Raw genomic sequence first — 14,118 nt, forward strand, 5'->3', positions numbered from 1 at the left:
TGCCCCATTTAAGCTTTGATTAGACTCTGATGGTCTGTTCACCCTGGAGCTGCTGGTATTAATCTGCATGCTAAACCCTAATTATAAACTGCTCGTGGCATTTCCAGATGATATCAAGATGTTTGGGACTAAAAGAAACCCTGATGTTGAGTTTACAGCTTGGAATGACTGTGGACTACCTGATCCCCCACAGATGTAATAATGCACCTCTAGTGGGGAAGAAAGAAGAGAAAGGGATTTGGGCCAAGTGTGTAGCAGGAGTTTGTGGGGGGAGGTTTGGCTCCAGACCCGAATTTGGGCACACACCCCCAAAGGCTCACCCACACGGGTAAGGTCATACACCCTCGTGCACACACATGTTCCTGCAGGTGCTCTCTGTCTCCAGCTCTGTGGAGTTCAGCCCTGGCTGGAGCAAGTGCAGAAGGGCTTGAGACCAGACATTAAAGGGAACCAGCAAGATGAAATGACTGGAGGAGAACTTTTCGGGGTAAAAGGATTCTGATTTGGATCCCCAGCACCTGGGCATCAGCAGCAGAGTCCAGCAGTGGGGATATCACTGGACAGGACAGTGTGGCATCCTAAGAGCCAGAGACAGAGAGATGCTCTGAATCGATGCCTCTCATCAGCTTTGCCCTCAGGAGCTGTGGCAGAGTTTCAGGGTGCAAAGCAGTGAAGGTCTGCATTGGAGCACTCACTCTCTAACATAGGTGCTGCTCTGGGCCTGGGAGAGGAGTAAGCATCACTTGTGCCCTCCTGCCCTCTGAGTCACCCATCTAAACTGCTCACACCTACCCAGGTCATCAAGAGAGCAGAGTTAGAGGGTGCCCAGCATGTCATAGAATAGCTGAGCACCTGGTACAGAGCAGGAATAAATGATATGTGCATTTTGGTCAGGTTTCCTAAAGGTACAAGCTTGTGCAGTGGTTCTGGCTAGCAGCTCCTGTTCCTCACTGTCCTCCTGCATTGTTTTTTTTTTTTAATTGCTAGGATGAAACAAATTTGGCAGATCAAAAAAGGGCTCTAAGACTTTACATGCTGACAAGTTTCATGAAAATAAGGTAGGGAAGAGAGAGGCCCAAAGTACTTTTCTTCACTGAGCAAAATGCTTCACCTGAGTGCCATGACACGATTAGACAGCTGAGGACCCACACCTGGGTGTCACAGGTTCTTCTGCCTGGTTTCTTTTATTTAAACTCCCGTGGAATAGAAGATATTTAGGGCAGCTGAAAGAAGAAGGTCATCTATGCTGGGAAAGGCGTGTGATGTGGTGGTCAGTGCAGGAGAGCTGAATGTAGGAGCAGAGCAGGTCAAGGCTTGGCTTATTCAGTTCTTGGTGCCTTCCTGCATCCCAGTAATGCCAACCACATGGAGTGTGAGCTGCCCTGAGGATATTACTGCTGCTCATCTGCCCCGAGTGTTTCTTGTTGGCTACAAGACTCCTGGGAAGGTTGTCAGGTCCTGTCTGTTGTATCTGAAAACTGTCACCAAGACTGTGGTACTATAAAGTTCCTGTTCAGACAGATGTGAAGATGAGGGGAATGTTTCTGAGGGCTTATGACGTACTTGGGCAGCCCATATATGGGGGGTGGGAACCACAGGAGCTGCCAGTGCTGGGTTTCTTGGGAAATTTCAAGAATAAAAAAAAAATACCCAAGTTAGGGACTTTCTCACTGACACTGCAGGCTGAGCTTGTAATTTTCCAAGCGAAAAGAAAGCAAAGCGAAATGTGCTGGTCAACTGCAGAGATGCAGATCTTTGGTTTTCCCCTTCTTGATAGGCAACTAGGGAGAGTTTGTGGTTTCTGCCTCCTCACCTTCTCTGAGGGTCAGATATGGTCAGAGCATAGGGGATGGGTTTTGAGGCAGGGCTCCAGCTGGTGAGTCTCACTGATATCCTTCAAAACATTAACCACTTCTGGGACCAGGAAGGGCCACACTGGGGTCTGGCTGCTGTCTGTGGTGTGAGGCTTGACCTTTCAGCTGTGGGTGCTTTACCTGGCAGATTTCTGGCTGTCTCAGGACATTTGGGCTTTCTCCTATTCTCCCCTGGCAGAAGAGGCTCAGAGGTTCCTGCCTTGCTGGGAGTGTGAGCAGGAGGCAACCATTTGCTGGACAGCTGGGAAGGGGAGGAATGGGGCTGTAAGCAGCTGCCAGGCAGGTGCACATTGGAGAGGAAAGGTGGGATGGGAGGATGGTGGGGAAGGGGAGCTGCCTGTTCAGCTTGACACCAGACCAGTGGTGAGGTGGGAAATGTCTAACCAACTCCTTGAGGGCCTGTGGGATGTTGAAATGGTGCCTTTGCTGTCATGGGCCATCTGTGGCATGGGAGCCCTTCCCAGCCTCAGGGTCATGAGAACTGGGGTATCCCATGACTTCTGCTTTTTTGGGTTCGATCCTGGGGACAAGTTGCCTCTGCACGAGTTTCCCCATCTGAAAAACAGAAGTGTGTTGAGATCCTTGGGTTGCAGCAGACCACGGTGTGGCTCATTCATGCTTTGTGACTGTTCATTCTGCAGGAACTCCTGGAGGCCCCGGAGTGAGCACATGGGCTGGCTGCTGTACAGGGAGAACTGCTGCATCTGAGATGGGTGACAAGTGTCCCATCCTTATCTGCCATTGCCAATGGAGGGGGAGACACTGAACACTAGAAGGCAATACCCTTGAGCATTCAGGTAAGGTGATAATATCTGCCTGTACTCCAACCTGAAGTTTTCTACAACTTTGAAGCAAGCTCGGGGAAATTGCTAATGAAGGGATCTTCCATGCTTGTCTTGTTAAGATGCCACTACTTCTGGTTTAGTGGCAGACTGAGATGTGCAGCTCTGTAGGGCCCTGGGACCCCTTGACCTCATCCCCTCTGTCTCCTCATCTTTCTGTTTATATTTTGCTTATGAACTTTGTGGACCACTTAAGTCACATGAGAAAAAAGCATTTAACCAAGTATGCACCTCCCTATACCTGTCAGAGCCCAGGAGGTTCCTGCCACACTCATTTCCACATTGCAGGTGTCCCTTGGCATTGGGCCTGTCTGGTCACAACAAGTTGAAAGATGAACAGCCCTGCAGTGTTCTGCGTGGTCTTGGAGGCCTCCCACTGTTCCCAGTCTTCTTTTTTCTGAGACAGAGATGGAAGATTTTCCCTTGAGTTCAACTTGTCCCTCCCACCCAGTCACAGAAATCCAATAGTGTTGCAGGAGGCACCCAGGAAAGGAGGTGTTTAGGTCACTCTCAGGATGTGATTCTGGCATCCCATGTTGGTGTTCGGCCTGTGGGTGCTGTGTGGGTGGGCAGCACCCAGGACTCACTTCAGGGTAAAGCCACAGCAGCTGGTCTTGGAGCTGAGCCCCTTTATTGCCCTGCAGGTGAGACTCTCCCTCTGTAGCAGATGCACACATTGATGTGGTCACCCTCAGCACCAACATGCCTCCACCCACCATCTTTCCAGGCTGTCTGCTGGTACTGGGCTGCATTCCCAAAGTCAAGGCTGGAAGGGAGGATTGTCTGAAGGATGCCCTTAGACATAAGGAGCTCTTATCAGGGATGTCAGTGAGGATAGTGGTGAAGGTGGCACAGAGACCTCTTGCTCTGGTTTCTGTGGCTCCTGCTGTCACCCCCATGGCAGAGGTTGTCTGGGGTAAGAGCAGACCCTGCTGCCTGTGGAAAGGGATGTTTGTGGCTGGGGCTCTGCAGCACCCTCTCGAAACAGCCAGGTCAGCTGTAACATCCATTTGAAGCAGATCAGGGGAAAAGAGGGTAAAAGCCAGCTGACCAAGAAGGTGGCAGCCAAGTATCTGGGTGACAGAAAAGGGCATCTCATGCTCTGGGCAGCCCACAGGGGTGTGTAGAGGTAACCACCCACCCTACCTTGCCTAAAGCTGGAGTCCCTGAGAGCCAGGGTACAAGATGCCAGCACACCAAAGCCCGCCAGATACAGCTTCACACACCCATGTGAAAACACAGCTCCTTCCCCACCCAACACGTGGACACATATCACAGGACTTCACACAAAAATGCTCCCTCAGATGCAGAAAAAGGGCCACACCAGTATGCAATAAGGCACACACAGAGCAAGTCACTGCTGCTTACATAGATGCACACACAGCATTTTGGGTCTATTTAGACCCACACAGTTCTATGCACTCACACAACCTTGCCCCAATGCTTTTTCTGGCCTTTCCACACGGTGCCCAGCAGCTTTGTTCACCCCCCAAGCTGGGGACAGCAGAGCCCTGCAGCCCTGCCACACTCATTTGGGTCTTCGAGACTGCAAAGGGTAAACTGGGACCAGAGGGGGGGGGGGCCTGAAAGCAAACTAATGATGAAAATGTCTCCTCCATGCCTGTGCCTTAATTAAATGCACGGAGAGGCTCAGGGAAGCACATCTGTTTTCAATCTGGAGCCCTTTGATGGCATCAAATGTTCTTTCCCCAGATCAGGGGGGATGGAAATTCTGGGCTGGCTGTGGCAGCTCGGAGCCCAGGCTCCAGCCACCGAGAAGCAGCGGCCTTTCCTGGCCGGCGGGACCCTGCCCCTCTGTGCCGCCAGCCCTGCTGCCCTGGGGCCCTTCTGCGGCGAGGTCCGGGGGTACCTCCCAGCACCTCTACCTGTGCGTGGCCACGGGGGCCAGCCGGGCGAGGGCAGGCTGCTGGGACCTCTTTGCTTGCTGCCCTCCGAGTGAATCCTCTTTTTCTTTCTGCTGTTTCTCTTTTTGCCCTTTTTTTTTTTTTCTTTTTACCCTTCTGCTCTCTTCATTTTGTTCTCCTTTTGGTCTGTTTCTCTTAGCTCTCTGTTGCACTTTTTCTTCCTCTTTTGCTATTTTTCCTCTTCCTTTCCTCTCCTCTCTCCTGTTCACACTTTCTCTTCCAGTTACCCTTGGTCACCTTTTCATCTGCATTTCTCATTTTCGCTATTTCCCTCCTCCCGGCTCCTCTCCCCGGTCCCGGGAGCCTCCCCAGGGGCGCGTCCACCCTCCCCTCCAGGTGCAGCTCCGGCTGACTAGGGGGAAGAACCCTCACACCCCCTTGCGCGCCCCCCTACCCGGGGGGCTCCCCCAGCCGCCCCCCACGAGGAGCTGCCGAGCGCGGCGGGGCCCGCGCTGCCACCCCCGTCCCGGTGCCACGTCCCGGCGGGGCCCCGCGGGTGCCCGGAGCGGAGCCGCCCCCGCCGTTTGAAGTGCGGGGCGGAGGGGAGGGGAGGGCAGCGCAGGGGCGGAGGGAGCGGAGCCGCCGGCAGCGGGGGCGGAGGGACGGGGCGCACCCGCCCCAGCGGCCCCACAGCCACCCTGCGCCTCCCGGCCGGCGGCAGCTCCCCGCGCCGCCGCCCCGGCGCCCCGAGCCGGCCGCCGCCTCTCCCCTCCGGCATGTTTTAAGCCCGGCCCTGCCCGCTCCCCTTCGGGCTTCCCTACCCGCCGCCGTCGGGTCCCGTCCCGTTCCCCCCGCTCCGGTCCGTGCGCATCCCCCTCGAAGGGCCGGCGGCTGGGGGGGCGCGGGGGCGGTGGGCGCCCGCGGGGGGCGAGGGCAGAAAAGCCCCGCTCGGCACGATGGCGTCCAGCTATGCCCACGCCATGGAGAGGCAGGCCCTGCTGCCCGCCCGCCTCGACGGCCCCGCCGGCCTGGACAATTTACAAGCCAAGAAGAACTTCTCCGTGAGTCACCTGCTGGACCTGGAGGAGGCGGGCGACATGGTGGCCGCCCAGGCGGAGGAGGGCGGCGGCGAGCCCGGCCGGAGCTTGTTGGAGTCCCCCGGGCTGACCAGCGGCAGCGACACCCCGCAGCAGGACAGTAAGTGCGGGGTCATCCCCCCCTTCCATCTCTCCCCGGGGCGAGGGGCCGGGGGAGCCGCGGTGGCCGGTTCCGGTCCCGGCCCCGAGGGGGCTCCCGCGGGGAGGTGGCCGGAGGAGCCCCTGGCCGGTGCCTGGTCCGGTTCCTCCCGCTCCCCGAGTCGCTTTCCCAGGCGTGCAGGGAGCCCTTGGCAGGGCCGGCACCGGTCGGCTGCAAAAACGCTTGTTTTCCCCCAGCCGCGTCCCGGGAAAGGGGCGGTCTGCCCTTCGCCGCCGCGCCGCGCTCGTCGGATCCTGTGCCGTGGCTCCCGCACCCTCGGGAGCCGGAGGAGAACATCCCGGGGAGCCGAGGCGGGCAGGATCGGGCCCGCGGGCGCAGCCCCCTCGCCCGTTCCTTGCCGGGGTGGTCTGAGAACGGGGCTTGGCTGGACGGGAGGAGGCACGGTGGGCGGCTGAGCCACCCTCCATTCATCCAGCCGTATATCCCATCCATCCGCCCGGCCCGTCCGAGCGGTGACCGCCGTCGTGGTGTGCGGGACACCGGGAGGCTGCGTGGAGATTGGCTGGAGTCCGGACGATTGTCCGACGCCCTGCCCGGAGCATCGCGGCTCGCAAACAGCCCGAGGGTGCGTGCGGGGCTCCAGAGTGGAGCCGACAATTCCCTCCCCGCCAAGCCCCGGTTCTCCCTGATCCAGGCCCGGCGGGCAGTGCAGGACAGAGTGGCCGACCTGCCTCTGAACTGCCCGTCCCGAGTCCGAGCTTGGGAACTGAAGTAGCTGTGAACTGGCAGCCCAGCGGCTGCGGGGCAGCGGGATGGGCGCCGGCATGCGCGGCGTTTTCCAAGGGCAGCGCTGTCATAAAGGGTGATGGGGTCGTGCAGGGCCAGTAACTCCCCCTTACCCTCCCTCTGCTTTCTCTTAAAAAAAAATTGCATCCCCGGGCGCGGGGACTGGCCCCGTTTTCGTTGCGGGTGCGGGCCGGCTGCGGCCGCTCCGCCGGGACTCCCGTGGGCTGCGAACACGCTCTCGCTTCCGAGGAATCCCCGTCCCGCGCCCGGGGCTGCCCCGCGGCTCCCGGAGAAAAGTGGGGAAAAGATTCCTGCAAAACGAAACGAAAATCGAACGAAAACGCCAATTGCGATTTTCGTTCGCTTTTCGTTTTCATAATTTTTTTGTTTGTTTTATTTTTTCGCTGGGAGCCGCCTCCGACCCTGTTTTCCCCTCGGATCCGCCGTGGTTTTCCCGGTATCCTGAAGGAAACCAGGCAGGGGAGGCGGAGAGCTTTCCAAAAAGGAGCCGCTCCTTGCAGCAGCGCCCATGGGATCCCCGAGCTCGTCCCGGACGGAGCCGTTCCCGGCGGGAGCATCCTCCCGGAGCGGGAGAGCGGTCGGGAAGGGAGCGAGCGGTGCGCGGCCGCTGGAGCGGCTCCTGTCTCCCCGAGAGCCGGACCGACCGCCGCTGGGGTATGGCTTAAAAAAATTTCCCTTCCAAAAACCCAGAAAAATGCAATTTCTGGCTCTAAAGGTGTATATATTAGTGGGGAAGGCAGTGATTGCGGCTCATCCCGGTTCAGCTCCCTGAACCGCAGGACAGTCCCCAAGATATTAACCAACAAGTTACGTAGGCAACTTTTTCTTTTTCTTCCATTTCCCCATCCAGTTTCGCTTATCATATTTTATTTGGATTTATTCCTGATTTACTCCGATTTAGTCCTGGTATTACCCCTTGCCTACTGCTGAGCTTTATGGAGCCAGCTCGGTCAGTGTGGAAAAGAAGGGCTGTGTTTCTCCAATACCGACCTTGCTCTTAAAGAACCAAAAAAAACCCAGCCCAAGGGCTTGTTTTCTAGCTAGCATTGCCAAGTCGGCACCAAACTGCAGCTTCAAATAATTTAGAAGTTCTCTGAGTGCTGTAAAAGTTTTAAATGCCGCTGTGGTGAATTAGAAAGTTTTGAAAGTATTCTAAAGTAAGCAACTAAATAAAAAAAAGAAAAAAAAGGAGGGGGATAAATTTGCCCAGGTTTGTTGGGCAGAGCTGTCATCTGGGCTTTCTGGCTCTCTCACTGATGTGTTTAGCACATCCCGAGAGTCTCCGTGCCTCAGTTTCCCCACCTATTGCATCTGCTCTGTGAAGTATTTTGCAATCCATGTAGGAAAAGGACTGTGCCAGAGCTAGGAAGTGCAACAGGGATACGAACTTTTCTCGATGAAAAATGAGAGCTGGTTCAGTGGAAAAGCTAACACAGGGCTCGGTTATTCTCCGTGTTTCTAAGGGAGAGAAGGTAAAAGCCGTTTGGAGAAATTGTGGAATGTCTCAAGAATATTAAAAATGTTCTTTCAGCCTGGGGGAAAATCAGCTGGTCTGCCACTGATTTCTGTCCCAAACTGAAGTGAAAAGCCAGATTATTGGCGCTGTTTTTGTAATCAGAAATTAAGGGAAGAAGTTTGAGGCAGAAATGACAGAAGGCTTTATTTGGGCATTTGAGATCGAAGGAAACATTTCGCCGCTGTTTTGTTTGAAAGAGGCTCAGGAGAAAACATTTCTCTTTTTAATAAGAGAAAAACAGCATTCGTGTGAGAACCTCTGCTTGTGACATTTACAGGGAGAACTGTCAACGTATTACGGAGCTAAGTTTTCGGTGGTGCTGTGAAGCTGTCACTCTTTCTGACTCCAGTTCAACTTGCAGCTCTGAAAACCTTGCTTTGAAAACCTCACCCTAAAAGCTGATACAATTCACGGCGAACCTCCCCGCCTCTGCTGCTTAGCTGGAAGGACTTTGCAATCTGAGTTCCAGTTTGTCACAAAACCACCTGTTAAGATACAACCAACTCTTCCTTTGGTTGCAGGGCTTTCACTAACTCCGGCTAAAACTGGGATGAAAATGCAGGTCCCAGCTCAGCTGAGGGGATTCCCAGAGCTTCCCAGCAAAGGCTGGGAGCTCTTACTGCTCCTGTGCCACCTCTGAGGGTGGCAGAAACCTGTCAGTGGCCTGTGGGTTCCCAGAGCTTGTGTCTCTGAGCGGGGTTAATTCACCAGTTGCTCTTTTTTAAAAAAGATGGGATTTTTGATCTCTGCTTTTTTTTTTTTTTTTTTTTTGGTTGGTTGGTTTGAGTCTTGCTGGTGATGGCTTGTAAAATAATGTGGAGAAAGAGTGACCATCAAAAGAAAAATTGTTATGCTGGAGTGAATAAGCCCTGCTTCGGTCCAGTATGTGCTTGAGTTCTGCATGTTGGAGTTATCACTGTCCTTTAATTTCTCTTCAGTATAAAAGCGATGGCAGTCTGGGGGCTGGCAGATCACATCAGGCTGGGTCACAACTAAAGCTGGGGCACAGGCTGCCTGAGTCCCCCCGTGACTTCTTCTGTCTCAGCAGGCATCGTGACCCCTCGGCACTGCTGCTCCTTCCCAAGGAAGCAGAATCCCTGCCGGGATTCACAGGAGGAGGTGAGTTTCTCTGCTCAGGCTGGGTCAAGCAGAGCATCTCTGTGGCTTCAGGCCCCCTCTCCTCTGGTGGCAGGTTGAGAGCACGAGGAAGGGCCTTTTCAGCCGGCGCGTTGTTTGGTGACGGGGCAGATGTTGCAGAGATCAGAACTAGACATTATTTCAAGCAAGGACGTGACAAAGTCAGGGAGGGCTGAGGATGGCTCCTCACGGCAGCGGTGCCTGGAGGCAGCGACCGGCTCGGGGAGCCGCAAGGCACAGAGACTAGAAGAAGGGATGAGCTGGGGCAGAGAACTCTCCATTGATGCCTGGGTTTATACCCTCTGACTCCACTGGTACTGGCCATCTGAAACAGGATCTGGAGCTGAAGGACCTCTGCTCCCACATGGCTATTCTTTACATGGCTATTCTTTTTGCTTTAGTTGCCTCTTTTTAATCAGAACCAAGTGAGGTTGCTGCAGGAGTAAAAGAGTGTGTGTAAATATAGAATTGTTTCTCTTTTTCTTTTTTTGTTTTCCTTTTTTTTTGCTGATCCTGAGGTCGTCTGTGCTCCTGTGCCTCCCCATCCTTCACCAAAAAATACGCCTTCGTATAAAGAGGTAGAAAAGCTCTGCCATCGCTTTGAAATGTGAAAGAAAAGTTATTCCTTGGATTGCTGAGTTCCCGAGGATGAACGTGAGAGGAAGCGCCTGGGACAACTGCGGGGTTTTCTTTGCTTTATCTCGAAGTACTAAGTGGCTCTTTTGTTAGTAAATCACAGCCCTTATTCCCAGAAGATGCTGAGGAGGGGCAAAATGTGGGGTACATGAATTCAGTCTATAGGAGCTATTTTCTTTCTCCCTTGTCCTGCAGGGCTGATGGGCAAAGGGAGAGTCTGCAGGCAGCAAGTGGCTGCTGGTGCCCACAGGTTGCACCCGGGTGAGCCGGGGAAACCAGCGGGTGCCTCGATCCCCACGGACAGAGGGGAGCATCCTCAGAGGATGCTGCCACGAAAGATTTTCCGGAATTCTCCTCTTCCAGAAACGGACGTGGGAAAAGTGAGGATCAGATCAATACTAAGACGCTTGTTTATGTTGTCTGCGTGAAAAATACAACAGCTTTTTCTTGCCAGAGTAGCCTTCGTGTGTGCCAGTTGTACTGCCCATATCCTGGGGGCTTTGTGGAGTGTTCACCTGAGTAAAGGTTGAGTAACAGGAATTAACGCCAAGCAGTCCTTAGAAGTTTGATTAACTTCTTTCCTTTCATGTTCTTTGGGCATCTCTCTCTAATTTCGGTCTCAGGATGGCTGGTGCACGGTTATTTCGTTGAGTATCAGAGCGTCAGGTATTTTCCTTGCATCCCTGAATCCCATAGTTTGAGGTGGGAAAACGTTTTGTGTTTTTCCCGTAAATTTCTGCGGCTTCTGGATGAAGACAGGAGATGGAAATGCGACTGCCACATACCTGGATTCTTAAAAAGAAGAAAAAGAAGACACTAAAAAGTGAACAAAAATGGTCAGTGTAGTGTTATTAACAAAGAAAAAGAGCCATGTCAATTTGGAGGAGGGAGCTGACTCGGTTTATGAGTGCTGGCCATGCTGCTTTCCTTTTGACGGGTGAAAAGAGACTTGTATTTGTTTGGGAATTTCGCTTTTTTTTGATCATAATCAGTTTTGCTTCCTGGTTCTCATGGTCTCATAATTTGCTGATGGTATTTGTGTTTTCAATCCATCCACACAGAGCTTCCAACTTTTTAATTTGAAAAAGATTTTGCTGAAGGTTCTTACTTTCCCTCTTTCCCCCCTTAATGTAATGAAAACATTTCCATGAAAATTAGATTTTGAAATCTCTCATAAAACTTAAAGGTTTGGTCTAAACTGCTAGAACGCTTTTAATGAACATCAGCTTTCTGTCATCTGCACCGAGTTTCCAGTGCTAGCCGGTCTATTTTCCATCTTTTTGATGATGTATAAAGCAGTGATTGCATGGGAAAATATTATCTCAAGGTTAATTTGTGCAGGCCTTACTCACACGAGTCATTGCATGCGACTCAATGGGCCGTTTATGTGTGTGCCAATTGATGAGTATTAGCGTTTAAAGACTTGACCAGCAGCCTTTGAGTCATGCAAAAAACTTAGTTTTTTTCGGCTGGTGGAATATTTTTGCGCAGGCATGAAACGGTTTTGCTGTCAGCAGTCAGGGGCACGATCCTTTTGCCCCTCGGCAGAGGCGCAGCACGCACCAAAACATGTGGTGTGAGGAAGCCTGGGAGCAAAGAGCAAGAGCACGGACAGAGTATAAAGCAGGAGAGACTGGGAGAGTTCAGTGTTTGACCAGGCAGGCACAGAATTACAGGATCGTAATTCCTTCAAGGATATATTTTATTTTTTCCCCCTGGTAACTGGGTTCACTCCCATGGTTTTTGACATCACCAGAATGACTCGATGGGATTATAGGTGTTTATTCCTGGTTGCAAGTTGTTTATGATACATTTAATCGTTTTTGAAACCCATATTAAGTAGCCCTGAGGGAGCTGTGTTCCTGCTGGGCCTCTGTTGCATAATGAAGTACATCACGAATATTTACCAAGTGTCACAGTATTCCAGACTTGGGCCTCTGTTTCTGGGGAAGATGAATCACTGCACTGCTGGTTCCCCACCCTACTCGCCTTTCCTAAAGGAGGCTTGGATTTTGGGGTGGATTATGGAGATTTGAAGTGAGAATCATTGCAGTCCGTCTGGAGGAGCTGTTGTCCAAGGCTCTGATGTGACTTTCTGTTTGAACTGTCCTTGCAGCTTTATGCACAGGGTACAGAAAGGTGTCAACTTGTACTTGGATGGCGGAGCAGGTTTTTGGTCTGGTTCCTCCAAGAAAAACCTGTTGTATGGTCACCACACATGGGAAATGTCTTCAGAACCCACTGACTGCTCTGGTGGGAGAGCAGACAGCTTGAAGTGGCGGTGAAATCCCAGCGAGTTTTGTGGCAGTTTGGTGGGGTGTGGAGAAGGATGGTAGCAGTGCCTCCTCCTGAGGGGGAGATGCGGCATAAATTCAACTTCTTCCTGGCCACTGGAGAGTCTCCACAGAGGCTGTGTTGTACACTCTGTCAGTGGCAGCTCACACATGTAGACACAGGTGCCACCAGCCCTGTGGCACAGGCACGGAGGGATTCGTCCTTTGTCATCCCATGTTGTGACTGCAGCAGTCCTACAGCCAGGGGGCAAGGGTCCCCCAGGGCAATCCTGCAGTTCTTGCTCCTACATTGCTGGCCCTGCTCACCTCTGTCATTCCTGCACTGACCTGTAAATGTGTGGTATGTACCTGACCTGTTCTTTCCTCTCCTACACTCTTTCTGCTGGACCTGGCTGGTCTCTGCTGTGTAGCCCTGGAAGATGCTGTGAGGTGGGAATGGGAGCTCAGCAGAGCTGTGCTGTGTGTCTGCTGGGACTGTGGAGGCATAACTGAACTTAAAGAGAAGTTTCTTTCAAATGAGAACATCTGGAGGACGCTGGTTGGGAAGGGAGCAAGTGGTGCCAAAGCTGAGGGCCACCTCCTGCAGTGGAAAGCCTGGCATCTGCAAAGATGAGTCTGCGAAGGCCAAGAGGGAAGAGAGGCCTGATGAGCAAGCCAGAGAGCATCTATTTCAGCTTACATTGCTTTCTGGGCTCCTCTCTCACCTCCAGAGGCTGAGAAAAGGCTGTGCCAGTGTTTAAAGCACTATACCAGACAGTCTGGATTTCATACGTGCCCATATGAAGTGAACATTTGCCTTGGGGTGGCAGCCCAGGACATCCTGGTGCCTTGTGTTCCTGGAAGGGAAGGTTAGAAGAGAGGTAAAGGGAGCCAGCTGTGCTCTTAACAATTCACTACATCCTATTGCTGCAACCAGTTCATATTCCACCCAAATTTTCCCCCATTCTGGCTAGAGAAATTTTCCTATAGGAGAAACTCAGCCAGTCAGCGAGACCGCTGGGCAGGGCAAACATCCAAAGAGACGCTCAGGATCTGGCTGGGACCCTCTCCACTTCTTGATGAGCTGCTCAGGCAGCAAAACTGCCTTTGCACTGAGGGCTGGAACTCGTCAGGAGCCTGGTGACACTGCTTCCTGCTTGGAAGCCACCAGTGGATGAACTTCTCCTGCGGCCTCCTTGACCAAAGAAAAATCAAAGTTATCTGTGGTCCTGCACGACTGGGGCAAGATGCAATTGCCAGCAGCAGCTGCTGAGGGGGCAGACTTGGAAAAGGACGATGGCATCCAGCTCTGAAGGGGTCGGCAGTTGCAGACACTGGGATCAAAGCAGGGTGCCTGGTGGTGATGGAGCAGAGTGGGTGGCTTCAGAAGGCAGCATCCAAGTAGCTTCCAGCCCTCTCTTGTAGCCAGTGTAGGTGCTGGACCAGTCAAAGTTGGGTAGGTTTTGAACCCATGGGGATCTTTAGTAGACTAAAGTTTAGTTTGCTCTTGGTTTTATTGTGCTTGTGGCTGCTGAATGAGCGGTGGGTGAGCTGGGCTGAGCTGCAGCCATGTGTCAGTGAGGCTGTGAAGATCTGCTCAGTGCTTCTGGAAATCATCCTCTCTTTTTGGAAGTGTCACTAATACGACCCACATTTGAAAGAAAAAAAAAAAGCAGCTTTCAAAGAGCCGTCACTTCTCTGTGTCAGCTCAGCAGAGTCGGGGCTCTGCGGGGATGGATTGGACTTTAAAAGGGAAAAGTGCCTGAGCCATAACAGTGAAAACAGACTGTTAATGCTCTGGCCTGGTGCTGCAAAGGGCTGCCCTTGCTGGTGGCTCTGCAGGCGGCTCCTGTCCCCATGAAGTCTGAGCTGGTTTCCCATAAAGCTTTACACTGCTTTCCCTACCTTGTGGCCTGAAATGCTGGTAGCACTTCATGCCAGTTGTCCTTCCTTGTCCTGTGCAGCATCACA

General features: G+C 52.9%; 1 protein-coding gene across 1 annotated transcript in view; it reads left to right on the plus strand.

The window, feature by feature from the left end:
* Positions 1-2,583: 2,583 nt before the first annotated feature.
* The window catches only part of PRRX1 (paired related homeobox 1), a 43,831-nt gene continuing 32,296 nt past the window's right edge, over positions 2,584-14,118 (plus strand). Inside the window, exon 1 of the mRNA XM_064664314.1 lies at positions 2,584-5,778. Coding sequence (XP_064520384.1) covers positions 5,538-5,778 — 241 coding nt within the window. The 5' untranslated portion in view covers positions 2,584-5,537. The remainder of the gene's footprint in view (positions 5,779-14,118) is intronic.

Source organism: Pseudopipra pipra, chromosome 9 (genome assembly GCF_036250125.1).
Source record: "Pseudopipra pipra isolate bDixPip1 chromosome 9, bDixPip1.hap1, whole genome shotgun sequence".
Lineage (NCBI taxonomy): Eukaryota > Metazoa > Chordata > Aves > Passeriformes > Pipridae > Pseudopipra > Pseudopipra pipra.